Source organism: Sciurus vulgaris (assembly GCF_902686455.1).
Source record: "Sciurus vulgaris genome assembly, chromosome: 8".
Classification (NCBI taxonomy): Eukaryota; Metazoa; Chordata; class Mammalia; order Rodentia; family Sciuridae; genus Sciurus; species Sciurus vulgaris.
The window spans coordinates 136166621-136192553 of record NC_136468.1 but is presented as its reverse complement, the minus strand read 5'-3'; the positions used below and the strand labels follow the sequence as shown (position 1 = coordinate 136192553).

General features: G+C 55.1%; 1 protein-coding gene across 5 annotated transcripts in view; it reads left to right on the top strand.

Moving 5' to 3' along the window:
* Window positions 1-4721: 4721 nt before the first annotated feature.
* Window positions 4722-25933, top strand: part of SSH1 (slingshot protein phosphatase 1) — a 60391-nt gene continuing 39179 nt past the window's right edge. For 2 of the 5 annotated variants that reach the window (XM_079151290.1, XM_079151289.1), the window contains exons 1-2: window positions 4722-4911; window positions 9129-9169. In XM_079151290.1, the coding sequence (XP_079007416.1) occupies window positions 4843-4911; window positions 9129-9169 (110 nt within the window). In that variant the 5' untranslated portion in view covers window positions 4722-4842. Of the gene's footprint in view, window positions 4912-9128; window positions 9170-16406; window positions 16520-25933 lie in introns of those variants that run through there. The other 3 variants (XM_079151291.1, XM_079151292.1, XM_079151293.1) reach the window with 3 other exon arrangements.

Below are 25933 nucleotides of genomic sequence, written 5' to 3'. Positions count from 1 at the left end.
TGTGAGAACTCACCAGGGTCCTAAAAGCACTAATTCCATCTAAGGGCAGAGCACCTAATGACCTAATGACCTTCTACTAGGCCCCACCTCTTAAAGGGCCCACCATTTCCTACTATTCGTACACTGGGGACCAAGCTTCTAACACATGAACCCTAGGAACCCCTGGGGGACACAGTCAGACCACTTCCAATAACATGACTTCCTCTGCAGGATCCCTTTTTGTATGAAAATGGTAGAGTCACAGGGTCCAGAGACTGGGACAAGAACATTTTTAAGGGGCCATTTTTCAGCCTACCAAAGCTTTATTATTTCTGAATTTCATTTCCAAATGAATAGTTAAGAAGGAATTACAAATTATTTGCTCCAAAAAAGAAACTAGGGTTTTTTTTTTTTTTTTTCCCTTCCCTCTTCCTGAACCATCCTGGGAAAAGATGATAATCTTCTGCCTGAATTCTACTTTTTCTTCTTTCTTTCTTTCTTTCTTTTTTGTGGTGCTGGGATTGAACCTAGGGTCTTGTGCATGCAAGGCAAGCACTCTACCAACTGAGCTATAGCCTCATTCTTAATTCTTTTTTTTTTTTTTTTTTAATTTTGGGACAGGGCCTTGCTAAATTGCCCTGGCTGACCTTGAACTTGAGATCCTCCTGCCTCAGACTCCTGAGTAGCTGGGATTGTAGATTTGCACCCCTGTGCCCAACTCTTTCGCCTGAATTCTAGTGCAGAATAACGTGGGTTTGCATAGTAACTTCACCACTTCCTCGTTCTGTGACCTTGGCTGAGGGACTTAACCGCTCTGTGTCTCGATTCCCTCATCCATGAAATGAGAATCACAACCAGGTGACAAGAAAAGTGATGGACCTAACACTGCCCAACCCAGGAACACTCCAGGGCAGACCCATAACGCCATCGCCACCAACACCCCTGGGGGCTGCAGAGGCAGAGAGAGGGGCCCTTAACGCAGCCAGGAGCCAGGGAAGACTTCCTGGAGGAGGTGGCCCTGGAGTGTGTTAATACACCACATCCCTATGCACTTGAGAAGCGCCTTGCACAGTGCCCAGGAAAGCCCAACACTCAATCACCTGCAACTTTTAATAGTTATGAAACTGAACTGAGAGTACCCGGATGAGGTCAAATGTGGTTACATAAGCAATGGTGGAAAAAATCAGGATGTTGCCCCATGGAAAGGGCTCTGCTGGGAGCAAGAGCCTCCTCTTCTGCAGGTTCCTTGGGACCGCTGCCTGAGGCCTGGGCCTTTCACTTCTCCTTCCCACCCCCTCTTACAGGTCACCAGAGTCAAGTCACAGGCCGTATGTTTGGTACCAGGGATTAAACCCAGGGGCGCTTAGCCACTGGGGCCATGTCCCCGGCCCTTTCTGTTTTTTATTCAGAGACAGGGTCTCACTGAGTTGCTCAGGGCCTCACCAAGTTTTTGCCAAGGCTGGCTTCGAACTCGAAATCCTCTTGCCTCAGCCTTCCAAGCTGTTGGGATCATAGGCATGCGCCACCGCGCCCCACTGAAGGCTATTTTCACGGAAGAGTTTACCGTGGTCAGACTTTTAAATCCAGACGGATCAATAAAGTTGCTTTGTGAGCCACAGTGAAGCCTGAGGTGAAAGGAAAAATTAGTATTAAAGCACCAATTCTGTCTTTATTTAAAATGTTGATTTTTTTTTGGGGGGGGGGGATCCTCATAGATTTTCTTGCATTGATTTTTATAACTTAAAAGATTGCATTAAAATTTTATTTATCCTGCTGGGTGCAGTGGTGAGGCTGAGGCAGGAGGATCATGAGTTCAAAACCAGCCTCAGCACAAGTGAGGTGCTAAGCAACTCAGTGAGACCCTGTCTCTAAATAAAATACCAAATAGGGATGGGGATGTGGCTCAGTGGTAGAGCACTTAGCACGGGTGAGGCACTGGGTCCGATTCTCAACACCACATAAAAATAAATGAATAAAATAAAGGTCTATCAACACCAAAAAATATAAATAAATAAATTAAAAATAATTTATCCTGATCGCTGAGTTTTGGGGCATCCTCTTCCGTTTGCACCCTTGCCCTGACCCCGTCCCTCTCTGTGAGGCTTCTCTTGGGACCACAGGATGGTGGTAGAAGACAGAGATGCATGTATCAGGACAATCTGGGTTTGGGGTAGACTTGGGCGTTGAAGTCCTGGCGAGAACACTGCAGGGAGGGGTTTGGTAAGAGCTGGCTGCGGAGAGAAGAGGCCTCTCAGCTGTAGGAGGAAGGGAGAAAGGGTGGGGCTCACCTCCAGAAAGATGGGGACAGCAGGCAGGGCCAGGGCAGGGGGAGGGGTAAGGGCCTAGGCCATGGGCAGAGAGCAGGATCAGATCCCGCTGGGAGTTTCTTGGTAAGGCAGCCCTGGCATTTGTATGGGCAGAGGGTCTTAATTGCCAGTGCCCCAGCCAGGAGCATCATTAGACATGCAAATTTTCCAGTCCGACCCACCATCAGAATCAGAAACTCTGGAGGGTGGGGCCGAGGGTCTGTTTTCTCCAGGGGATTCTCTAACATAAAGAAGACACAGAAGAAAAATAAAGTGTCAATGAAACCACACCCATTGTCATATGCCAATGCTTGGCCAGAGCTCCTTGAGAGGACGTGGGGAGGTTCCAGAAGCTTGTGCCCATTTCTGATGAATGTGCTTGGCCTGGAGAAGATAGTCCCTTTTCTATGGAACAGTGTCCACAACTTTGCCTTACATGTTAAAATAAGTGCTAAATCCATGGGGCCTGCTGTCCACAAAGAGCGCAGCCACAAATACAGGTATGTTGTGCTGGTGGCTCTAACATGAGGGGCACTTTGTGCGGGGAATGTAGCCCAGTGCTTGCCTAGCATGCACCAGGTCCTGGATTCAAGTCCAGTACTACAAACAACAGCAAAACAGTCCTTTACCCTAGTGGTGGACAACCCTTGACAAAGTTTTCAAATGAAAAGTATTTCATTTTTTTCCTGCCACTGGGGATTTAACCCAGGGCCACTCTACCACTGAGCTCTGTCCCCAGTCCTTATGATTTTTTTATTTGGAGGGTCTTGTTACCCTGCCCAGACTGGCCTCCAACTTGCCATCCTCCTGCCTCCCATTACAGGTGAGCGTCCATGTGCCTGGTTCCCCTCTACTTCAACACCCTTGCATTTCTGGAAATTCGGTGGAAAACACTTTCTGTGGATATAGGAAGTGGAGTTAGGTTTTGACTTCACATAATTACAAACAGGTTTTACATCTAATAGGTGTCTTGAAGAGTGGTCCATTATTTTATTTTGTGGGGCAGGAGGGCTGTCCAGTGCATCACAGAACACTTAGTATCCTGGGTTCCTGTTCAGTAAATGCCAATGACTCTTTTCTTGCATCAGCAAGACAACAAGAAAATATGCCCACAGATTTTCAAATACCAACTTATAGGGTCTATAGAGTCCCCTTGCTATGGGTAGTGCTGAGGCCTTGCCCCAGGGATTATGGAGGAGGTCTCGAGGGATCCAGAACACTGAGTGGGTTTCAGGTTGGGCAAAGTGGGGTCATTTGCTAAAATGGGGAGCAGAGCTGGAGCCATACGTTGGGAGTGCGTGTACCACATGCAGAGGTGTTGGGAGGGGTGGAAGAGAAGTTCCCCATTACCATCCACCAGTACAACTTCCTTGGTGTCTGGCTCATGTCCCTTTCTCCCTCTCCGCCTCCGCCCGGGGCTGTTCTCCCCAGGACCACAGCAGCACGCGGCCCAACGGACCATTCTCTGCCACAGCCATCTTTCAAGAGTGGACCTGACTGTCACCACTCCTCCCTCTTCTCCCAGTGGGGCCTGTGCCTCTGGTTGACAACCTGCTTCCTGTTTCTTTGTGAAGCGGCTCTCCAGGCCCCCATGCCGGTGGCTGCCTTCTCTCCCTTCACCTGTTAATCCAGCTCACAGGCCTTAGGGCACATCTCTTCCTCAGGGAAGCTTTCTCCGACCCCACTCCCTTGCTCCCCAAGGACTTAGCTGGGTTTCTGGACACTTAGAAGAAATTCATAAAACAAGACTAGAGAACCACTTAAAAAAAAAAAGGTGCTGAGTTCCAACCCAGGGCCAGCAGCTTGCTAGGCAAGCGCTCTACCTCTGATCTACTGTCATCCTCAAGCGAACTCATCTTTAAAATGCATTTAGTAATTTGATGAACCCGTCAAACTTCCGACGGCACGCCTGATCTACTGTGCATTCTGTAGGACAGAAACTGGTGCGAACTCATCTTTAAAATGCATTTAATAATTTGATGAACCCGTCCAATCGCCGACGGCACGCCTGATCTACTGTGCACTACAGAAACTGGTTCAATAAACATTTCACAAATGAACGAAGGAACCAACGAATTGCTGCAGACCGGCCGGAGGAGCTCGGGGCGCCGGGTCCAGGGGGTCTACTTCCTGGTCCCTGCATCTCCTCTCTCCCTGTCCCTCCAAGGAGAGCAGACGCCGGGCCTCAGTCTCCCCACCCGGGCCTGTGCAATCGGGTCCCGGGGCCAGAGGGGCGGGTGCCTGGCAGGGGCGCGGCCGCGGGGGGCGTGCGCGTCCGGGCGCGCGGGGGACGTGACCGGCCCGCCCGGGCCTCCGGCCGCGCACGCGCGCCGCCGCCCCTCCCGCCCCGCCCGCTCCCCCGCCCGCGCTCGAGGCCCGGCGCGCGCCGGCGCGGGAGGCGGGAGGCGGGGGGCGGGGCGGGGGCGGCGGACGCCGAGGGCGAGGGGCGGGCCCGGCCCGGCTCGGCCCGGCCGCCCGCGCGCGGCTCCTGCAGGCCCCGGGCCCGGCCCGGCGGCGGCGGCGGCGGCTCTAGCTCCAGGCCTCACGCGCCGCAGCCATGGCCCTGGTGACCCTGCAGCGCTCGCCCACGCCCAGCGCCGCCTCCTCCTCGGCCAGCAACAGCGAGGTGAGCCCCGGGCCCGCCGCCCCGGCCGGCAGAGCAGCGGTGGTGCCAGGCCTGGGCCGTGCGTGCGGGGCGGGGGGCGGCGGCTGGGGACCGGGGCGGGGGTCCCCGCTGGACCAGCAACCTGAGCAGCTGGACTGGGGAGCCAGTGCGGGGGACTGTGTGCGACGGCGACCCCCGCTATGGGGAGGCCGGGTCTGAGATCTGTGACCCGTGGCGGGTCTAGGCCCTTCTCCCGTGTGCCTGGCTCTGTATATGTGAGACCGTGGGTGACTTTGGTCCGTGTGTGACGTTTTGACCTGTCCTCTGCCGGGGTTGTGACTGTGGGATGCTGAGTGAGCCAAGCCACCAGGGCTGTCTGAGCAAAGGTGTGCGATCTTCAACTGCACACCTCTGGAGTTCTGGCTGCAGATGGGTCTGCGCTCTGTGTGACAGCGACTGAGTGTGCCCTGGGCGCTGTGTGACTTCATGTCCCTGTGTGTGCAGCTGAGACTGGATTTTCACCTTTCATCACTTCCTTTAGGGCTGCGGGTTCACGTGCTTGTGTCTGCTGCCTTAGCCCCTTTGGGGATATGGTGACTGCAGGGGTGCTTTCCGGGGCTGAGGGCCGGTGGCTGCCCTGGCCTGGTTTTTGAGGGCATTTATGTGACCTAAGCTCATGTTTTGCTAACTCGTTGCTCTGAGGCAAAGTGGGGAAGTGGCACCCTGAGTCTGCAGGATGGGAGCCCCACGCCTCCGAGCAGGTCACTCCTCTTCGGCTACAGGGCTGACCCTCTTGGTCCAGTCTCCACCACCCCCTTAGGGAACCTTTAAGGGCCTCTCATCCAGATTCCTGACCTTGCCTTGAAGACAGGGCAGCCCCTTCCTCTGTTTAGGGAAGGCCTGGAGGAGCCCTGCAGGCCCAGGAAGTTGTCAGGCAGACTCTCAGTGGGGGAAGTTGACTGGTTTGTGAGTCTCTGTGAGACAGGGAGGGGACTTGGGCTGGGTTTAGCAGCCTTGTCTCCGGCAATGTTGCTTTTCTGCATCGTTTTTGCTGAGATTGGCAGGAACATTTGCAGCGTGGCTGTGAGGTTGAACCTCCACAGCCCACTCCTCTCTGAGGAGAGGCCGCTAATGAGTTATCTCTTGTGTAGACAGAAGGTTCTAGCACTCCCCCTCTGCGAGCTGATTAGAGGCAGAGGAACAGTGGTTGCTGCTTACTGCTACTTGTCGCCTCTGCTCCCCACAGAGATCTGTTCTCCTACCCCACTCCTCTTACTTCTGTCTGGCAGTTTACAAAGTACTTTACAATGCACTTAATCTCATGTTGTTTTCACAAAAAGAATGGGAAGAGCTTGGCTTCAGGAAGGAATTGCATGGAGCCTCTCAGTCTGTTTCTGATACCTGACTCCCTCCCCATCTATTCCTGCCTTAGACACATTTTCCTGAATTTCATTTTTAGTTGAGATGTAACTCATATAACATAAACTCACCATATTAAAGTGTCCAGTGCCGTGGATTTTAACATAGTCACAAGATTGTGCAACCATCACCACTATCCAGTTCCAGAACATTTTCATCCCTGCACGAAGAAACCCCATGGCCATCACCTGAGCCTCCCCTTCCCATTCTCCCCAACCGTAGGTAAGGGCTCACGGACTCTGTCTCTAACATGTTTGTTCTGGACATTTCACGGAACTGGAATCATATAATATGTGGCCTTTTGTGTCTGGCTTTTTGCACTTGGCCAGGGATCATGCATTGTAGCATGTGTGGTACTTTATGACTTTTTTTTTTTTTTTTTGGTACCTAGGATCGAACCCTCTGAGCTTCACCTTTGAGCTACATCCCTATCTCTTTTTATTTTGAAACAGGATCTTGCTAAGCTACTTAGGGCCTTATGAAGTTGCTGAGGCTGGCCTTGATCTTGCCATCCTCCCGCCTCAGCCTGCCTAGTTGCTGGGGTTGCAGTTGCAGGCGTGCACCACCTGACCGGGTTACCTCATTCCTTTTTTTTCCGTGTTGGAATGCTATGTCATTGTACGGAGGTACCACGTTTGGTCACACATTTGTTTTCTGTCCACAGGACACATTTTAAACTATTACATAAAGTGTTTTATATCTATATCTATATCTATCTATCTATCTATCTATCTATCTATCTATCTATCTATCTATAGATAGATAGATATTTTTTTTAACCAAGCACCAACAACCTAGTTAAACAGAATAAAACTCAGCCAGCTTTTATTCGACTTTAGCACATCAGCAGCCTTTCTTGCCCAGTGAGGGAACAGAGATTGACCTGTTCCCAGGAGGGTGAGAGTGTCTTCCAGATGTGGGGCTGGAAGTGAGCCAGATGGGAAGGCAGGTGTGAGCGGAGTCAGAAGCCCGGGTCTGCCTCTGGTCTGCCCTTCTAGAGTCGCTTCCCTTCTGCGTGCCTCAGGTCCTCTGAAGGACAGGCTCGCCTCTTACAGATGTTCTTTGGCATATTTCGCTTCCCTGGAGTAACCGGCCTCACCTTGCCTTTCATCAGAGAGCCTCAGGGGCTGACCGAGAATCAAGTGGCTGTGAATTCTGTACCCCGCATCCCTTCATCACCCATCACAACGTAGCCCCTTCCATGAGTCACACATCAGCAGCTCCCGACGCAGCCGGCTGGCTGCCTTCCGTGGGACGCTGCGGGAAACCACAGCCCCGGGCCCTGAAGAGCTCTCTCCTCTCAGGACTCTTCTTTTTCCATCTGTAACTATCTCGTGCAGGAACCTTATCTCGACTCCTTTGTGGGACAGGCAGAGCAGAGGAGTAGATACATCAACAGCTTTCAGGAGTGGATCATAACATTGTTATTTTTGACAAAGATTCAAGGTGACCAATTTCCACAAGCAAATTGCCAAGTGCTTCTTTGGGTCTGGCCAGGGGGCCAGGGTTTCTCAGCCTGGACGCTGCTGACACCTGGCGCTGGACGTTCTCTGTTCTGGGGGCTCTTCCAGGCGCTCTGCTGTGTTTGGCAGCATCCCATCCCATACCCACCGGATGCCAGCAGCACCCTCCAACCAAAAAACAGCTCTGGACGCTGCCCAGCGCCCCCTGACCAGAGCCTACCCTGTGGAGCACCACCGGGTTGGAGCTGACGTTCCCTTCTGAGTTTGGCATGACTGTCGTGAGAGTGGCGTTGTGCTTCTCTGCAGGACAGACTCTCACAGCCCTGTGGCCAGCAGGGCCTCCTGGCTTCACTTCTGCAGTGCAGGGACGGGGCCTGAGAGGCCCCACGTGTCTGCTCTGCACAGTGCTGAGCAGACGAGATCGCCACACCGGCTGGGGGCTCCAGGCGCATTCATTCGCGGCTGGAGTCGCCACCTCCCTCTTGGGGTGTGTGTCCCTTGGTGTCCTGGGCCTGCCTCCTCCTGTCCTCAGTCACTTCCCATCTCTCCTGGCCACCGCACCCTCCCGGGGCTTTCTTTTCCATTCACTGGGCTCCAGATGTAGCATCAAAGTCTTGCCAGGTCCCTGTGGTGCAGAGGGCTTTGGGGGCGTGTGTGATTTCTGCTCCTTTCTCTCTGGAAAACCATAAAAGAAGAATAGTGATTGGGGCTTAAGTCGTAGTTAGTTTGGGAGTTCAACCTCTCGGACTTTCACTTTTAGACACTGTTAGGTATTCCTTCCTTCCGTTTATATAAATAAACCAACAGCCTAGAACCTTCCATATCAAACATTTAAGTCTTCTTGAGAGCCACCGAGAGCTTCTGAGACCCACCAACAGCCCGATTGCTGGCTGCCCGCCACGGTCCAGGACTGGCCTGGCGTGGAGTTTTCGAACGGTCTTCCTCCATTGCCTGGCTTGGCAGGGGAAGCGGATTCCAGTTAACTCGGCCCCTTCCCTTTAAGAGCAAAAAACAAACAACAGCAGCAAACAAAACCAAAACCCCAGGACACGATCCAGAACACGTCTAAGGAGTTGAGAGTGCAGGGCTAAAGGAGCGGTCGGGGCATAGTCTCCCAAGGGGCAGGCGCACCGGGTGGCAGGAGGGTGGGGAACACGGAGCAACCTGGAGGTTCCTCCCGGGAGTCACTGTGGAGGAAAGCAGACCCAGCCAGCCAGGAAGGGCAGGGCTGTTCAAAGCAGCCAGGTTTCCTGGACATCTTTATCTCTGCCCGACACCAGGGCAGAGAGCGGGGCCTGCTGTCTGAGGCTCGTTGGCAGTGCTGCCGGCTGTGACATTCTCTTTCTTTCTCCCTAGTTGGAGGCTGGCAGCGATGAAGACCGAAAGTTAAACCTCAGGTAAGGAGGCCTCGCGTTCTTGTTGTTAAGCCTTCTTTCCAAACAGGCACGGGATACTCTTGTTCCCTTCTTAAGGCGAAAACCCTCCAAAAGAATGCACCGAATGTTTTAGTGCTTTGAAAATTATCCATAAAGCACATATAAATCTAAAAGTACTGCTTTAAAAAACGTGCACGTTGTCAGGCCAGGTGGAGACGTGTGCCTGTGATCACCCCACCTGTGCAGGAGGCTGAGGCAGGAGGATCACAAGTTCCAGGCTAGTCTGAGCAACATAGTGAGACCCTCAGAGGAAAGAAAAAAAAGATTATACATGTTTAACCATAAACAGCTTTGTGGGGGTCGGGGGCTGGAACTAGGGTCCAGGCCCTCGAGCATTCTGAGCCCCTGCTCTCCCACTGCCTGTACCCCAGTCCAGTACACGCCTTTTTAATAACGTGCAGTAACATTTGAAAAAGGAGGAAAATAATAAAATAATTGCCATTATTCTGCCATCTTAGCACTACCCGTGTGCACTTTTATATATTTTCTTGCAGATTTTTCCTCTGATTATTTGTTTTGTTTTGTGTTTTGTTTTTGCAGTACTGGGAATTGAATCCAGGAGTGCTCTACCACTGAGCTACAGCCCCAGCCCCAGCCCTTTTTATTATTTTAACTCGTCAAGTTGCTGAGGCTGGCCTCCAACTTGTGATCCTCCTACCTCAGCCTCCCGAGTTGCTGGGACTGCAGGCATCTGCCACCCCACCTGGCTTTTCCTCTTTTTTTTTTTTTTTTTTTTTTTTTTTTTTTTTTAAAGAAAACAATTATTTTAATTTGCCCTCATTTTTTCATACTGCTTTTGATAAAGCAGCCTTTTGAGGTAAACATAGCACTCATTTGAAATAGACATTTAGTCCCTAAGTTGATAGTTATTTGAGGTGATTTTTGCTATGCTCATTAAAAAACAAAAATTCCCTTAATATATTGTCCTCACTATATTCACTACCAGACAGCAAAGAAATTTTTTTTTTTTTTTTTTTCCTCTCTGTTGTTTTTGCTTTGTTTTGTTTTGTTTTTTTGCAGTACTAGGGATCAAACCCAGAGGCACTGAACCACTGAGCTACATCTCCAGCCCTTCCTTTTTATTTATTTATTTTTTTATTTTGAGATAGGGTTTTGCTAAACTGCTGAGACTGGCCTCGAACTCACAATCCTCCTGCCTCAGCCTCCTGAGTAGGCAGGATTAACAGGCGTGCACCTCTGGGCCCAGCAAGGCCTTGTCTTTTGGAATGCTTTGGTTTGTAGAGGATCCAGCACTTCATTATTTAAAGTATTCCTCTGTACCAAGAAGCCGGTCTTGAGATTAGACCTTGGAAAGTTAAAAAAAAAAAAAAAAAAGTAAACGCATTGTCTGGGATATCATTCCTTAAAGACAGATGTCTGCTTTATCTGGTGAGGAGGGGGAGTGTTAATTTGAAAAGAGGTCTGCAGAAATGGCAGTCAGCCATCCATCCCTGAGAGCAGGTCGTGCTGTAGTTAACCACTCGCACAGGCGTGGTAGGAACGGGCCTAGCCTGCCCTCACCTGCCCTCACCGTCTCCGCTGTTTGAGGGCAGGAACGGGGACATCTCACTTGGACCGTGGCGTGTGTCCTCCGTGAAGGTTCCATGGGGAGCACTAGCCTGCGGAAACCAAGGCGACGCCTACTGGGTCGCTGCAGGCTCAGGACCAGGGCAAATGGGCTCTTTGGCTCTGGGGTCTGGCTTGGGCCCTGGGGATGGGTTGGTCAGGTACAGGTCAGGGCTCCCAGGTGCCCTCCATGCGGGTGGAGGAGCAGACTTGGAGGGGACCTGTGAGCGGCAGCGCCCCCCGCCTGGCCCTCCCTCTCCAGGCCGCGCTCCTGCTTAGACTGCCTTTGGACTTGGGTTGTTGGCTGACTAGGGTTTTGAATGTTTGCAGTGAAGAACTTTTAAGTGGGCTCCCCTCTCAGTGGTGAGACGCCCCTCATCCCTGCCTGTCTGGAGCTAGGTGGGGCCCTAACGAAGGGTGGGAGTCATCCTCAAAACCACCCTGCAGGGGTTTTCCCAGCGGCAGGTGAAGAACGCGCGTGTCTCGGGAGGTCGGCCACAGTGAGGCCCTGTGGCTTCTGGCACTCGGGCTTCTCCTCCCAAGCCTCCTCTCTGGAGACCAGCTCAACTGTCAGTCTGCCCTCTTGGACCTTGACTTGAGGGAACTTGCCTTGAGAGCACCCAGGTGGCCCCAGGCTGCCCCAGGTTCCAACCCGGGGACTCCTGCGACACTCAGGCAGGGGCTTCCCAGGATGGCCAGTCCTCCAGCCCTGAGTCCCTCTGCTGCTCACAGCAGGTCCTCAGTGCCCATGACCAGGGGAGGCCCTGGCTGGAGCAGGGCCTGGGTGGGCACTGGCTTCTGGCCTTGTTCCCACAGGTTCCCTTTTAGGCCCCCTCCTCTTGCCTTGCCAGTTCACCCCCCCACCTTTTCAGTCAAAGGACACCCTCCTGCTTTCTGATCCCCCCAGCCAAACAAGGACCTCCTCCTGTCCTGGTTTAACCTTTGAAGGAAGCTCGTCAGCATCCTTGTTCATTTGCATTTGGGGCCTTTTCTCTCTGAGCCGTCTTAGAGGAGAACTTCAGGAATGGCCGGTTGTTTGACAGGTTTGCTTGGGGGCAAGAGAGGTAGGGAGAGGCGATTGCTCTCAGCTGCTGTTATTTAGTTTCTAGGGGTGGGGGGGGGGTTCCTCTTTCCTCTCTCCTCTTCCTCTGTCTGTCTCACTTGTAGTCAGTACCCGTGTCCTTGTTCTCCATCCTAGGATTCAACCAACTGTGGATTAAAAATATTCAAGAAAAGAAAAGTGTCAGGAAATGTCACACTGTTGCTGTTGAGGGGTATGCAGCTTGGCTCCGATGGCCATGTCCACACTCAACCTGGACAGACCTTTTTTTTTTCTCGCTAAACAATAGGGTAGAACAATTTGCACTGCATTTACCTTGAATTGGGGTGATAAGTAATTGAGAGACGATTTAAAGTGCACAGCGAGTGTCCTAGGTCATGCGTGGGTGGCACACCGCGGTATATCTGGGACTTGAGCATCTGCAGATTTTGGTGACCTCAGGGTATCCTGAACCAATGTCCTGTGGGTAGCAAGGGGCGACTGGTGGTCACATCTCTCAGTGCATCCGAGAAGTCACACTGGCTCAACCCTGTTCAGCTCGTTGCTGAATCCTGGGGATCGGGTCTTCTGAGTGTCACCTGCCTCTTCCCTGGTCCCCATATCCCCCCTGTTGTATTGCAGGGCTGCCCGTCCACCCCTGTGGACCCTGTGTGCCTTCGCCCCCCCGTCCTGGTCCCTCTGCATCCTGCCTTCCCTCCCCCGTCCTCTGGGCCGTGCTGCTTTCATCTGATGGGCTGTTCTCTGCTTCCTGACTCTGCTTCGGCCAGGCTGCTTGCGTCCTTTCCCAGGGGCTGCTCTCCTCGTGGCCCGCTAAAAGTGCTCTCAAACGAGAGTGTGCGGCTTTCCTCTCAGAAAGCAGGTAGCGCTCCGTTTCCAGCTGTGACAGAGGCTGCTGCAGCTGCCTCACAGCGCAGGTCTCTGTGTTTCTGTCCCAACAGCTCACCACCCCTAGCGTCAGTTCTCTGCACATAGCATCTACGTGAACTTTGGACCCTGCGGTAAACTGCAGGCCTGAAGACCAGCAGGTGCAGAGGAGAGCAAGTGGCATCTGCGCCTGTGCCCCGCGGTCCGGTCTGGGCGGCAGGGCAACCTGCTCCTCTCGGGCTTTCCAGAGCTCTGCGTGAGGCTCCTCGCACAGAATCGGGAGCTGCGGCCTTCTTCGTTATGCTGGGTCTTCACGTCTTACCCCAGCGTGGAAGGACTCGTCGGGTCCTGAGAGGGCCACACCGTGGTGCTCTGTGGCTGGGAGCAGGCTGCGTTCCCAGAGGACGCAGACCCTGTGGCGCACAGCGTCCCGTGGTGATTGGACAGTTTCTCTGCAGGCCTCTGGGAACCGTCTGGAGCGATCACCTCTCGCTGGGAATGGAGGTGATGGGTGTGTGGCAGTAGTGCTCTGAGTCCCCTCTCTGAGCCCTGCTCCCTGCCTGTGCGCACGTGGCCTCTCGCAGGACCCTCTTGGAAGCAGCGCTCCTCCGCTGTGGGAGTGGGCGAGCAGATGGCCCTGCTGGCCACGGCCCCGGCTCCCTCAGCGTCACGGGAGCCGGCCCGCTGGCATGAGACACAAGTGGTTGTGTGCCAGGCAGGGCGCCGGGAGGTGATGGGGCTCCATCGTCCCTGGAGCACGGGCCAGCAGTGAGCATTGGGAGCCCTGCGGTTTGCTTTCTGTTGGTGGCTCGCCCCGCAGACGCTGGGGCCAGAGCCGGAGCCCGAGCGGCTGGTTTTGTCTGGCTCCCGTGGAAAGCTTTGACCTCCCCTCCACCTCTCTGCTCCGCCCTCCACTCTTCTTCCCCTCTGGGTCGTCATCTGGGTTCCACGGAACCCCGGTCTCCTCACAGCCTTCGGAAGCATGGTGGTCGGGCTGGTGGGGCCGGGCGTCCATCCCCAGCAGGCCCCGCCTCCCTCTGTCCTTGAGCACCTGTGCCCCTTGGGCTTCTGCTCTGCTGTTTGGGGTCATGACCTCTGTTGTCACTCTGTCCAGATAAGTCCCGCATGGGCTGCGGAGCCCTGACATCCGGCTTCCGTGTCCCGTGCTGGAGGTTGATACGAGCGGAAGCCACTGTCCGTCATCTCGTGCCACCTTACAAGTTACCACAAACAGCAATTAAAACAGTGTGTGTCTGTTGGCCTGGGTTGGCGCCCCGTGGCACAGTACCTGCCTAGCAGGGTTCCACCCCTAGATCCAAAAAGCCAGTCCCCGATTGTCATCTTGAAGTTGCCATGTGTCAGGACCTGGGCACATCCTGCCAGGTCCTCTGCTGGGGTCTTCCAAGGCTGCAGTCGGTGTCGGCCAGGGCTGGTGCCACCTGCAGCTCCGGCTCCTCCGGGCTCCTGTGCTTCTTGGCCAAATTCGTTTTCCTGCAGCTGTGGAGGTCATGGTGGTTTGCTGCCTCAGGCGACAGGAGAGTCTGCGGCTCAAGTCCTCCTACCTGTGTGCTCTTGGAAGTGGCCAGACCGCCCTGCTCAGCCTGGCAAAGGGAGCAGCGGTCCCCTTGTGTTTGCTGGTCCTGGCCACACTCACGGATGGGGGCTCTGGAGATGCCCTCAGCTGGTAGAGAAAGCGCATGCAAGTGGGGGAGACCTGTGGTCCCTGCCACTCGGAAGGCTGCGGCGGGAGGATTGCAGGTTCAAGGTCAGCTTGGGCAACTTGGCAAGATCCTGGCTTGAGCAAAAACCATGAAGGGCCGGGGAGTGACTCAGTGGTAGAGGTTCAGTCCTCTGTGACCCTCAGCCCCCCCAAAAAAGGGACAGCACAGATAAGCAAGTGGACTTCCAGTGTTACAGACGTAGGGGAGGCTGGCGTGACGGTAAGTGACACCCAGCAGCCCTGGGGAGGGGCACAGCCTCCCGCACCCACATGCCTGGTCCTGCTCTGGCCTGGGCATCCCTTGGACTCACCCCACTCAGATGCGGTGCCCTGAGGTGCCACCTCCAGTGGCCTTCACACTTGCTTTTCCTGGAGCTTTAGGGGAGGACCGGCCTGAGTGTGTTCCTGCCCTGTCCGGTGTCCCCTTGCTAGGTATGCTGCGACCTTGGGCAGGCTGCAGTTTCAGATAGGCAGAACAGGAGCGCAGGGTGCAGCTCAGTGAGAGCTTCTGGCCGGCGGGGCCCCGGGTTCCACCCCTGGCACCACGAACAGAACCAGAAGCAAGTGGCCACGTGGCATGCAGCCTGTAGGGCTGCGGTCAGAGCCTCTTCCCGTGGTGGACAGTCAGCATGCTTCCTCCTGACCCTGCCAGTGCGGCTGCTGTGAGGAGGGACTTGTGACTCTCCCTAGTCCTGCCCAGCGGCTCTCTCCACTTGGTGCTCTCGTGGACTGGCTATGAGGGACATGCGCCTCGGTGCACAAGCTTTAGGAAGGGCGAGGGAGACGAAGAGGGGCGGCCCAGCAAGCTTAGCCAGGCGTGGCCAGCACAGCCCGCCGGAGCTTGGCCCCACTCGCTTGCCCTGGACCCTGGTGGGCCTGGCGCCCCGAGACGGGCTTTTCTAGATTCCATTCTGCACTGTGCAGCTGCAGGTGGCCCCAGAGTCCAGGGACGGGCTTCTGCCTGGGCCTCTGTGCAGCTCTGGCCAGTAGCACCTGCTCGGGAGCCTCTCTTAACACAGGCACACGGAGCCCCTGTGCACCCGGCAGTGCGGAGCGCCGGGGTGAGACGCTGGCTTCCCGCTGGGCTTGGCGCCCGGTGTGTGGCTTCACTCCTGTGCAGTCCTGTCAGGAGGAGCGAAAAGCCAAAAGCCCGTCACTCTGGACAGGGTGGCCGGGCCTCAGGAGGTCAGGGCTGCCTTGCAGAGCAGGCAGCGGTCCAGCCGCGGCTCCTCCACGTCTTCCAGGGACTCCAAACCCAGCTCAGGGAGACGCCCGCAGGCGCCTCTGCTGAGCTCCTGCCACAGGTCCCTCACTAGGCGGCAGGATGGAGTCAGCTGGAGGACGGCTCCGCAGGGCCCTCCTCCGCCTCGGGACGCCCTGGCGCTCTCAGCAGGTCCCCGGCTCCACTGAAGCACCGGCGGGACCTGGCTGAGCACTGGGCGGGTGGCTGTTTCGGGTGCCTCCGGGGTGGACCCTGGGCTGTGCACTGACGCCGCCGGTTACTGATGAGCATGTGGTGGATGCGCCCAGCCTTGCAGCTGCTGTTCAGAGCCCAGGACCTCCCGCTCTGTGCCCTGCTGTCCCCTGCCCCGGGTCCTCTCGCAGGGCCCCGGGGCCGCTTCTAACGCTGGGTTGCACAGTCCTGTAAGGCCCTGGGCCGTCACACTGCCGGGCTGGCCCTGTCAGGTGGGATCCCAGCGTCGTGTTGCCTCGCTTGGTTTTAAAATCAGAATCTGCCTTCAGTATTCATTTTTTTTAAATGAGAGAACTCAGAGTGGGGACAAATGAGGACGGAGAGGTAAAGAATTGATTTGATTCTGTCAGAGCTTAGTCAAACATGTTCAGGTTAACTTACACTGAATTATATTGAACGTTTGAAATGCCAGTACGTAGACTTCCCACGAATACCACCGGACGCGCCTCATTCTTCCCAAACCCTCAGCACCCGGAGTGTGTGTGCACACTCATGCTCATGCACACTCCTTTCACAGGTGACAGTGGTTCCACTGCTCATCCTCCTGGTAAATGGGGCAAATCCGTGAGAGGGAGTCACCAAACGCAGGTCCTGTATTGAGATGTGTCATCTGCTGTGCAACTTCAGGCAAGTCACTTTACTTCTCTGGGCCTCTGTTTCTTGTGTAAAGTAGAAAGTCAAGATTAGATTATAGCTTCCAAATCCAAGAATGAGAGTCCTCAGACCCACCAGTCACGAGTCTGGTTCTGTATTTACTTTGCACATCCAGTCATCTCCATAGGTATGTAACAGATTGTCAAGAATTTTATTCCCTTGATAAGAACAAAATCATTACTTTTTTTTTTCTTTTTTAAACTTTGAACTCAGGGGTGCTTTACCACTGTGCTACATCCCTAGTCCTTTTACTTTTTTGAGACAGGGACTCCTTAAGTGGCTCAGGGTCTCACTAAATTGCTGAAGCTAGCCTCAAACTATGATCCTTGTGATCTTCCTGCCTTGGCCTCCGGGTCCTGGGATTACAGGGGTGAACACTCTACCTGACTCCCCAGCCTTTTCGTTTTTTATTTTGAGACAGGGTCTTGCTGAGTTGCTGGAGCTGGTGTGAACTTGTGCTCTTCCTGCCTCCGCCTCCCGAGCAGCTGGGATCGCAGGCATGAGCCACCAGGCTGGCTTAAAGCTATTTTTAAATAGACCTTGTTCTGCAGAAGGCAGTGGAGGCCTGCGCTAGCAGGCTAGTGCCCTCCCTGCCACCATTCCCAGGCAAGGCTGGCCCGAGGCGTTTCCCCAAACCTGGCCCGTCTGAGCGCCCGTGGGAGGGCCCCGTGGGGGTGGCCTGGAGAGGCCCTGGGCTGCTGTCTCCGGAAGCCACTCGGCACGTCCCAGGTTCACGGGAACCGCCATGCCGGGCTGTCTGTTGCAGGTGGAGGTCTGGGAGTGACTTAGAGGTCTGGGGTGGGCCACTGGCTTCTCAGGCGCCGGAGGCCTCCGTAAGGAGCCTGGTCTGCAGCCTTGGAGTCTCGCAGGTAGCCCCCCACCCCGTGTGGGGGCCGGGTGTCTCCTGGGAAGCAGGCTGGTAAGCGGGGAGGGTTTTATTTAGTCGTTTAGTCGTTTGCTTTATTCGTCACCAGCCAGTGTGGGTCTGGTGGCTGTCTGTGGACTCTGCGGAATGCTGGGGATTCCAGGTTGAACCCTTCTCCCCACCCCCAGCATAACTCGTGGGCTGTGTTTACTGTCGCCTTTCCAAAGGGATTCGAAACGTTTGTACATTCATAGAGAACCACAGAATTTAACGTTAGAGAAAACACTGGAACATGTAGACAGTAAGAAGGGAATAAGGTAAAGTTATAGGAAGGTTTATTTGTGGAATGTGCGACTTACTAGAGTTTGGCTACAAGCCTTACTTTGAGCTTCCTAGTAGTCAAAGCAAACAGAGAAACAAGATCAGTTGTTCAATTCCTGATATTCTTAAAATATCAGCAAGTCAGAGAGCCTGGATGGTCATGCTCACCTGTAGTCTCAGCTACTCAGGAGGCTGAGGCAGGAGGATTGCTTGAGTCCAGGAACATAAGACCAGCCAGGGCAACAGGGAGACCTCATCTCAAAAACAGCACAACAAACAACAACAGAACCCCAGCAAGCCAGTTCCTCTGTAGAACCTTCTGGTAGATGCCTGTGATGCTCATAGAGCCCATGGTGAAGGCTGAGCGAGGCAGGTTGTAAGTGTGGCCTGAGGCCCACAGGAGAGCCCGGGCTGCGTGCCTGTCCCACCAGTTAACCTGGTACTTGTGGTCTTAGGCGAGGTCAGCAGCGGCACTCAGTGCCAAAGCTGCCGGCAGCCAGAACCTTGTGAACAGGATGCTGAGTCACATCCTGCCGGACCTTGGCCTCCCAGCTCCATGTGGCCTTTACAATGGGAGGCCCCTCTGTCCCAAACGTGGGTCTCAGAGCAGGAAAGTGCTAAACTTAGGTCTTACATGGGCAAGACTGTATGTGGGAGGCCCTCAAAATCTGGACACGAAGACCAGAGGAGCCGGCAGAGCCCGGCTTCCCTCTGCACCCAGGGAAGGTGGCCCAGGCGGGAGGCTCCCTGGTGAGGGTCAAAGCATGAAGAGTTGGAAAGTCTTGAAACGTGCCAGTAACCATGCCCGTGGGGGGCCAGGGGTGGGGCTCCGTGGCGGATGCTGGGCTGCTGTGCGCAGGCCAGGTCCCTCCCGGGCGCTGGGGGGAATAAAGAGTGACCATAAGCTTTCGTCCCCTACCAACAGGAAAATCACACTTGTAGTATTTTACCAAAATCCGATTCGGTTGGGTTTATGAAAACAATTTTTTAAGACTTGAAATCATTTCAGACTTACAGAGAAGTCATTGCAGGACCGCCTTCTGTAGTGAGGGGACGCAGCTCAGGCCGGCGGGAGCGCTCGCTGCCTCCGAGCTCCCTGGTGGGCGGGAGCCTGGGGCGCCTCCGGCTCCTCCTGCTGGGCCCGGTGCCGCTCTGGCCCGTGCGGACGCGCAGCTCCTTCAGGAAGGGGCCTCTCCGGGTGCGTCGCGCGTGCGTCCCGCCGGCGTGCTCATCTGTTAGTCGCCCTGCTGCCTTTAAGGCACGGGCGGCCCCGTGGCCCGCGGGTCTCCCCCAGCCGGCTCCCGCGCCCGCCTGCCCCAGGCCCGCTCCGAGCAGCCCCCGCTCTCTCCGACTGGCCCTGCGCTTCCTGCCCACCTGGAACGCGTCCTTTCTGGGAGCCCCGGGACCTCCTGCGGGGAGTGGGATTCACTCAGTCAGCTTGGGTGTGCTGACTGCTGGGTTTCGCCGCCCGGCCTCCTCTCCGGGAGGAGTGCGGACGTGGCCGCCGGCGCCTCTGCCGTCACTGCGGTACCTGTTAAATGCCCCCAAAACCCCGGGCAGGCTGGCAGCGCCCATTCTGGCGCAGCTCCTCTGGGTCATGCTGGTTTCCTCGCCATATCCACGGCGCCCTTGTCCTGTACCATGATAGTGTGGTCAGCGAGTGCCCCACCTCCAGCAGCGTCCCCTCTCGACGGCTGTCCCTGTCCTGCATGGGCGCCCTCCTCCCCTGACTCAGCATCGGAAGACCCCCAGCTCAGCTGCAGCCCAGCTCTGCCCCACCTTGGGTCTGAATGGTGTTCGACCCTGTTTTCCCAGAGTGTCGCTTTGGCAGAAATACAGTGCTGACGGGCAGAGGTTCCAAAGCTGGAAGCCTGCTTCCCTCTCCAGCGTCTCCGCTTTGTGACCCGGGCAAGTGGCTTGACCGCTGAGCCTGTTTCCCTATAGGTAGAATACTCAGAGTCGGACACTGAGGACTAACGGAGTGCAGATGCCTGATGCACTTAGTGTGGTGCTCAACAGAGGCGCCCAGCATTGTGTACAGTTACTGAGCACCCACTGACTTCTGGGCTCTGAGAGGGGCCAGAGAGGACTCACGGTCCTAGCTGTCCAGGTGCTCAAGGTGATGGGGGCTCTCGGATGCTGTTTGAAGCTCTTGGTTGCCATGGCACCTGACCCCAGGAGGCAGTCCCTCCTCACACAGCACAGCATTCAGTCAGGGGTCTTCCCTTCCGCTGCTTCCTCAGTGTGGGGGGCGCCCAGTGTTCTGCTGCTTGGAGATGACCAGGGTGCGTGAGCTGTGGAGTGCACTGAGGTGGGAGAGGGGGACACCTCGGCCAGTTTGTGTACCAGCATTTACTGTGGATCCCTGTGTCAGGCACAGAGGGAGGATTTAAAGTGGGGTGTCTTCTGGCCCCCATGCCCCATCATGAAGTTGAAGTGTGCTGGAAGGCAGGTGCCCACCAGTAATCCCAGTGACTGAAGAGGCTGGGGTAGGAGGATTGCAAGTTCAAGGCCAGCTTCAGCCTTGAGACCCTGTCTCAAATAAAAATAAAAAGAGCTGGGGATGTGGCTCGGTGGCAGAGCACCCCAGGGTTCAGTCCCCAGTGTGACAGGGTAAAAAAAAAGGTATGTGTGGCACAGTCATTTCACACCAGTGGGGAGGCAAGCTGCACAGACAGGTCAGGCGACACCTGGAAATCAGAGGTCTTGGGTTCCTGTCACTTTCTCAGCATATGACCTTGGACAAGTGACTGAACCCCTAAGCCTCCGTTTCCTCACCTGCAAAATGAGGAAAGAGGAAGAAGATGCCGAAAGGGAAGAGTCATGGCTTGCAGCCAGGAAGGCTTCCTGGAGAAGGCACAAAGCTGAGCAGGCCGGCAGGAGCTGTGGAGAGACCCAGAGTCACTCCTGGGCCGGTGGCATGGACGAGAGCAGAGCAGAGATTGCGCCGCATGGAATATGGGAGAGAGAGCAGGCAGTTCCAGGAGGACGTTCATTAGGAAGTACTTTTTTGGTGGAGGCGGGTCCTGGAGGTTCGTCCCGGGGCGCTCTACTTCTGAGCCACATCCCAGCCTGTTTCCCATTTTGTTTGGAGACGGGGTCTTGTAGCATTGCCGAGGCTGGCTTTGAACCTGTGATCCCCCTGCCTCTGCCTCTCGAGTAGCTGGGATTTCAGGTGTGTCCCGCATGACTGGCTAGAAAGTACTTTTTCTAACTCTGCTGTAAGTACCTTGAGGTCGGACTGTCAACCATGTAAGTTGGCACAAGAAGTTTGGGCTCTGTAGATGTCACATCATGGAACGTTCTGGGGCTGAGAAAGAATGTAGTGGGAACAGTGATTAGAAACTGTGCAGGGTGGGCGTGAGGCCAGGGAGGGCCCTGTCCTGATTCTCATCAGGCTGAAAACTCCTGAGCTGTTAGGACCCAAGCCACAGCTGCTAGCCCCACATGGCTAATTAAACTTAATTAATTAATTAACAAATTCAGTTCCTTGGCCACAGGGAGACCACATTCCAGGTTCCTGGAGGCTTCTGTGGCTGGTGGCTGCCGTGTTGGACGGTGTGGAGAGAGGACACATCCGTTCCCAGGGACAGCTCTGCCTGCAGGGCATTCTGAGCACTCGGCACAGGGCGCGGGTGCTGCGTGACTCACAAGGGTGAGCAGAGCCAGCACTGGGTGGACAGCAGATTGGGAAGGAAGGGGCACCTGGAAAAACTGCGTCTGGGTGACTCATGAACATGGCTGAGGCCACATACCAAAGAAGGGCTAAGAACCTGGGGCACTGGACATGATCCGTTCTTGGAATTCTTGAGTTGTTTCAAGAACATTTCTTTCGCGTGCCTGTTGTTTCTGGCCAGCTCCACTGTCTTTGCTGCCTCCGTGCTTCCTGCGCAGCGCAGCCTTGTGCCTTCTGTCCCCTGGTGTGCCAGATTCGTAGAGGAGGACCATGTTAGCTCTGGCTTCCGAGGGCCCAGGGACTCTTGGGGGACATCCATAAGCTCTCCTCAGGGTTTTGCGCCAAATCAGGGCTCATCAGTTGCTGTCTTGTTGACGTAGACACGAAAGTGCTGCCCTTGTGAACCCGCTGGTGGCCTCAGCCGCCTGCTCCCACCCACGGTGTGAAGAGAGCTGTGTGGCTGGCCCCGAAGCCTCGCTGTCTGAAATGCTTCTGGACATTCCTTCTCTCTGAGAGAAGCCTACGCCTTCCAGCCAAACAATACATGCCCCAGCAGCAAAGCCACTGTAGTGAGCTGCCAGCGCTGCTTGCCTGTGACCCCTTTCCCCAAGCATAATGCCCTGCAGAGCTGGAATTTCCCTCTTCTCAGCATTATGTGTTTAGGGGAACAGTTTGGGAACTCCAGCTGACAGGTGTGTCCCTAGAGCTACTTGTTTTCTCATTCTCTGGAGAGTGGTGTTTGGAACAAGGCCCTTCCGATTGCAGTGGGCAGTGTGAGATCAGAAAGCCAGACCTTGCTACAACTTGGGGTCTTTGTGACTTTGAACTTGGGTGCAAAATGAGGGAGGACCTTTTGGGAGAGTAATGGAAGGAATTTTCCATCCCATCTGCAACCTCTGGTTCATCTCTCAGTGCTTCTCTTCGGTCGCTTTTACATCTTTGTAAACTTCGCTTTGTTAGGAATGGGCTTCTGAAGCTGTTGAAATCACTGCCAGGAGAGGTTTTGAGTCCACTTTGTTCCGTCACCTTCGCTTGCTGCTGTGGTTGCTGCAGGTCAGATGGTTCTGCCCCCTGCCCTGGGGATTTAGCCGGAAGGGTGTTGAACTTGGAGCTTCTCAATCTGGTTCTGCCCCTGGTAGCCATATAACCACTGACAAGTCATTTATCTTATCCAAGTCTTGGTTCTTTCATCAGAAGAATGGAATTGTAAGAATTAAGTGAAAAAATGTAGGGGCAAGCTCTCTGTGAACTACAAAGCACCATTCACATTGAAGCTATTATTTACTTATTTAAAAGGGTACCAGGCGATCGGGTGCTGAGGCTTGTTATGTTGACAGATTAATGGCTCAGCCACAAGCCCAGGGTTTGGCTCTTGGCTCTGCACATTCTGCAGCTTGACTTTGTGAATTCACACAGGGATGATCAAGTTCTGAGAAACCAGTTTGTGCTAACCAGGCTTACAAGGAACTGATGTATAAAGCAGAATTTATAAGCTCACAGTTACAAATCCAAGTAGGGTCTTTTGTGACACAGGTCAAACCCTCTCTGTTCATGGTGAGGCTTGTGGAGCAGATTCTTTCTGCTCTCTTGTTCTCTCGCCTCCCTGTTCAGTGCTCCTGGGGGCTTTTCCAGGAAGACTCCCGGAGCCCTGTGTGCATGCACCTTCTGTGAACCTGGGCTGGGTGGAAGTTCCTGCCCCAGGCCTGTCTTACCTTGCTCCTCCCTGAGGCTTCTCCAGCAGAAACCCTGTCTGGCTCATTTCCGAATTCCCCGGGTTAGCGCTGTCTGGGCACAAGAGATGCCCAGTAAGTACCTGTTCATCTAACTGGAATTGACAGGACCTCCTCCTTGGAATGCTTACTGACATCCTTCTTTTCTATAGTGACAGCTTTACATTGGTTCCTTTTTCCCTAGAATCAGCATCAAGTCCCCTGAGCTTGTGCAGCGCTGAGTTTGAACAAGAGTTAATTCTCTCCGTGGAAAAGCAATTCCGTTAGCTTTAAACAGTTCTGCCAGTTTGGGACCCTGACAGAGCCTGGACCGTAGGCTGCCTCTGAGTTTTGTGAGATCCAGCATAAGGAATCCTACAGTCACCTCACTGAGCACCTTCCTGTTTCCTTGTGTGTGATAGCGTGAACGCCTGCTCGGTCTGCCTCAGAGTTCCCCAGGGACCCCGGCGTCCCTTGGCCGGGTGCTTGGTCAGCAGAGGTCTGCTCGGCTGTCGCTGGCCTCCTCTCATGTCACCGTGGTCACAGTTCCATTGTTAGACAAGATCATTTAGGCTCGTGCAGGGGCCTGCTGCCCGGTTTCGCGGCTTCTGAGGGGACGGCTTCTGGGGTTTGGCCCTGGCGTGTGCGCCCTTCACCGTGCCTGGCTGTGCCGCCCCTCCTTGAGGATCCTGGGCTGCTGCAGGTGACTTTTCGGATTTAGGATCTTTAAGAAGGAAAGTGGCCCTCGGGTGCTGAGGAGAGACGCAGGTGGAAGTGGAGTCTGTTGCTCACGGGTCCTGGGGCCTGTGGTGCACCTGGAGGCTGCACACACGCGGGCACCCAGGTCAGCAGCCTGGAGGGCAGAGTGGGGCCCAGGGTGCACTACAGACAGTTCCTGAGGGAGTTTGATTGACGGGTCTAAATCAAGCAGGCGCAGTTCCAGGAGGTCACGCCATGACTGAGAGGTGGTCACTTGGCATATCTGCACATCCACTTGACAAGAGGATTAAGGGGACCCCTCAGCAAGCTGCGGCTCGCCGTGGTCACCAGGAGGCAGAGATGGGGATGACCACCTGGAGGGCTGGGAGGAGGGCTGGGAGCTCTCCCAAGGGTGACTGGGTCTGAGCCCTGCTCCCGAGTTGAGAGTGTCCAGCGTAGAGTCACCGTGGATGCTCAGGCAGCATGAAATCGTTAAGAATTCACTGCTGCGGCAATCAACTGATCTGGTTTTTTTCCCAATAAAAATATAGAGATATTTTAATTGACATATTACGTGAATCAGTGTGAAGTCATAATTCACATTTACATGTTCCTGGAATTTCCAGACATCTTCCTCAGAGTAATTGGTCTCTGTGCGAGACTGAGACGTCCAACGTATGTAGTTTGTCTCGACGGCTACGGAGTTGAGAGTTGCTGCTGCACTATCCCCACGTCAGTGCAGAATCTGTCTCTGCATTTCTCCAGCAGCTGCGACACTGTCGCCTGGGACCCCCTCCACCCTGGGAGGGCTGAACACTCCCTCATGCTCTCATCCCAGATCGAATGAGTGTCTGTCAAAGGTTCTTGGTGTTTCCAGTCGTTCTCCCATCGAAAATAATAGCAGCAACAGCTGGCTGGGTGGGTCCTCCAGGGTTGGTGAGGTCCTGCAGGGTTGGTGGGTCCTGCAGGCTTGGTGGGGTCCTGCAGGGTTGGTGAGGTCCTCCAGGGTTGGTGTCCCGCAGGGTTGGTGTCCTGCAGGGTTGGTGAGGTCCTCCAGGGTTGATGAGGTCCTACAGGATTAGTGGGGTCCTCCAGGATTGGTGTCCTGCAGGGTTGGTGGGTCCTGCAGGCTTGGTGGGGTCCTGCAGGCTTGGTGACATCCAGGGTTGGTGTCCTGCAGGGTTGGTGTCCTCCAGGATTAGTGGGGTCCTCCAGGGTTGGTGACCTCCAGGGTTGGTGTCCTGCAGGGTTGGTGTCCTGCAGGGTTGGTGTCCTCCAGGGTTGATGTCCTCCAGGGTTGGTGTCCTGCAGGGTTGGTGTCCTGCAGGGTGGGTATCCTGCAGGGTTGGTGTCCCCCTGGGTTGGTGTCCTGCAGGGTTTGTGTCTGCAGGGTTGGTGTCCTGCAGGCTTGGTGTCCTCCAGGGTTGGTGTCCCCCAGGGTTGTTGTCCCCCAGGGTTGGTGTCCTCCAGGGTTGGTGTCCTGCAGGGTTGGTGTCCTGCAGGGTTGGTGTCCTCCAGGGTTGGTGTCCTGCAGGGTTGGTGTCCTGCAGGGTTGGTGTCCTGCAGGGTTGGTGTCCTCCAGGGTTGATGTCCTCCAGGGTTGGTATCCTCCAGGGTTGGTGTCCTGCAGGGTTGGTGTCCTGCAGGGTTGGTGTCCTCCAGGGTTGGTGTCCTGCAGGGTTGGTGTCCTGCAGGGTTGGTGTCCTCCAGGGTTGGTGTCCTGCAGGGTTGGTGTCCTGCAGGGTTGGTGTCCTCCAGGGTTGATGTCCTCCAGGGTTGGTGTCCTCCAGGGTTGGTGTCCTGCAGGGTTAGTGGGGTCCTCCAGGGTTGGTGTCTTGCAGGGTTGGTGTCCCCCAGGGTTGTTGTCCCCCAGGGTTGGTGTCCTCCAGGGTTGTTGTCCCCCAGGGTTGGTGTCCCGCAGGGTTGGTGTCCTCCAGGGTTGGTGTCCTCCAGGGTTGGTGTCCTCCAGGGTTGGTGTCCCCCAGGGTTGTTGTCCCCCAGGGTTGGTGTCCTCCAGGGTTGGTGTCCTCCAGGGTTGGTGTCCTCCAGGGTTGGTGTCCTGCAGGATTGGTGTCCTCCAGGGTTGGTGTTCTCCAGGGTTAGAGGAGTCCTCCAGG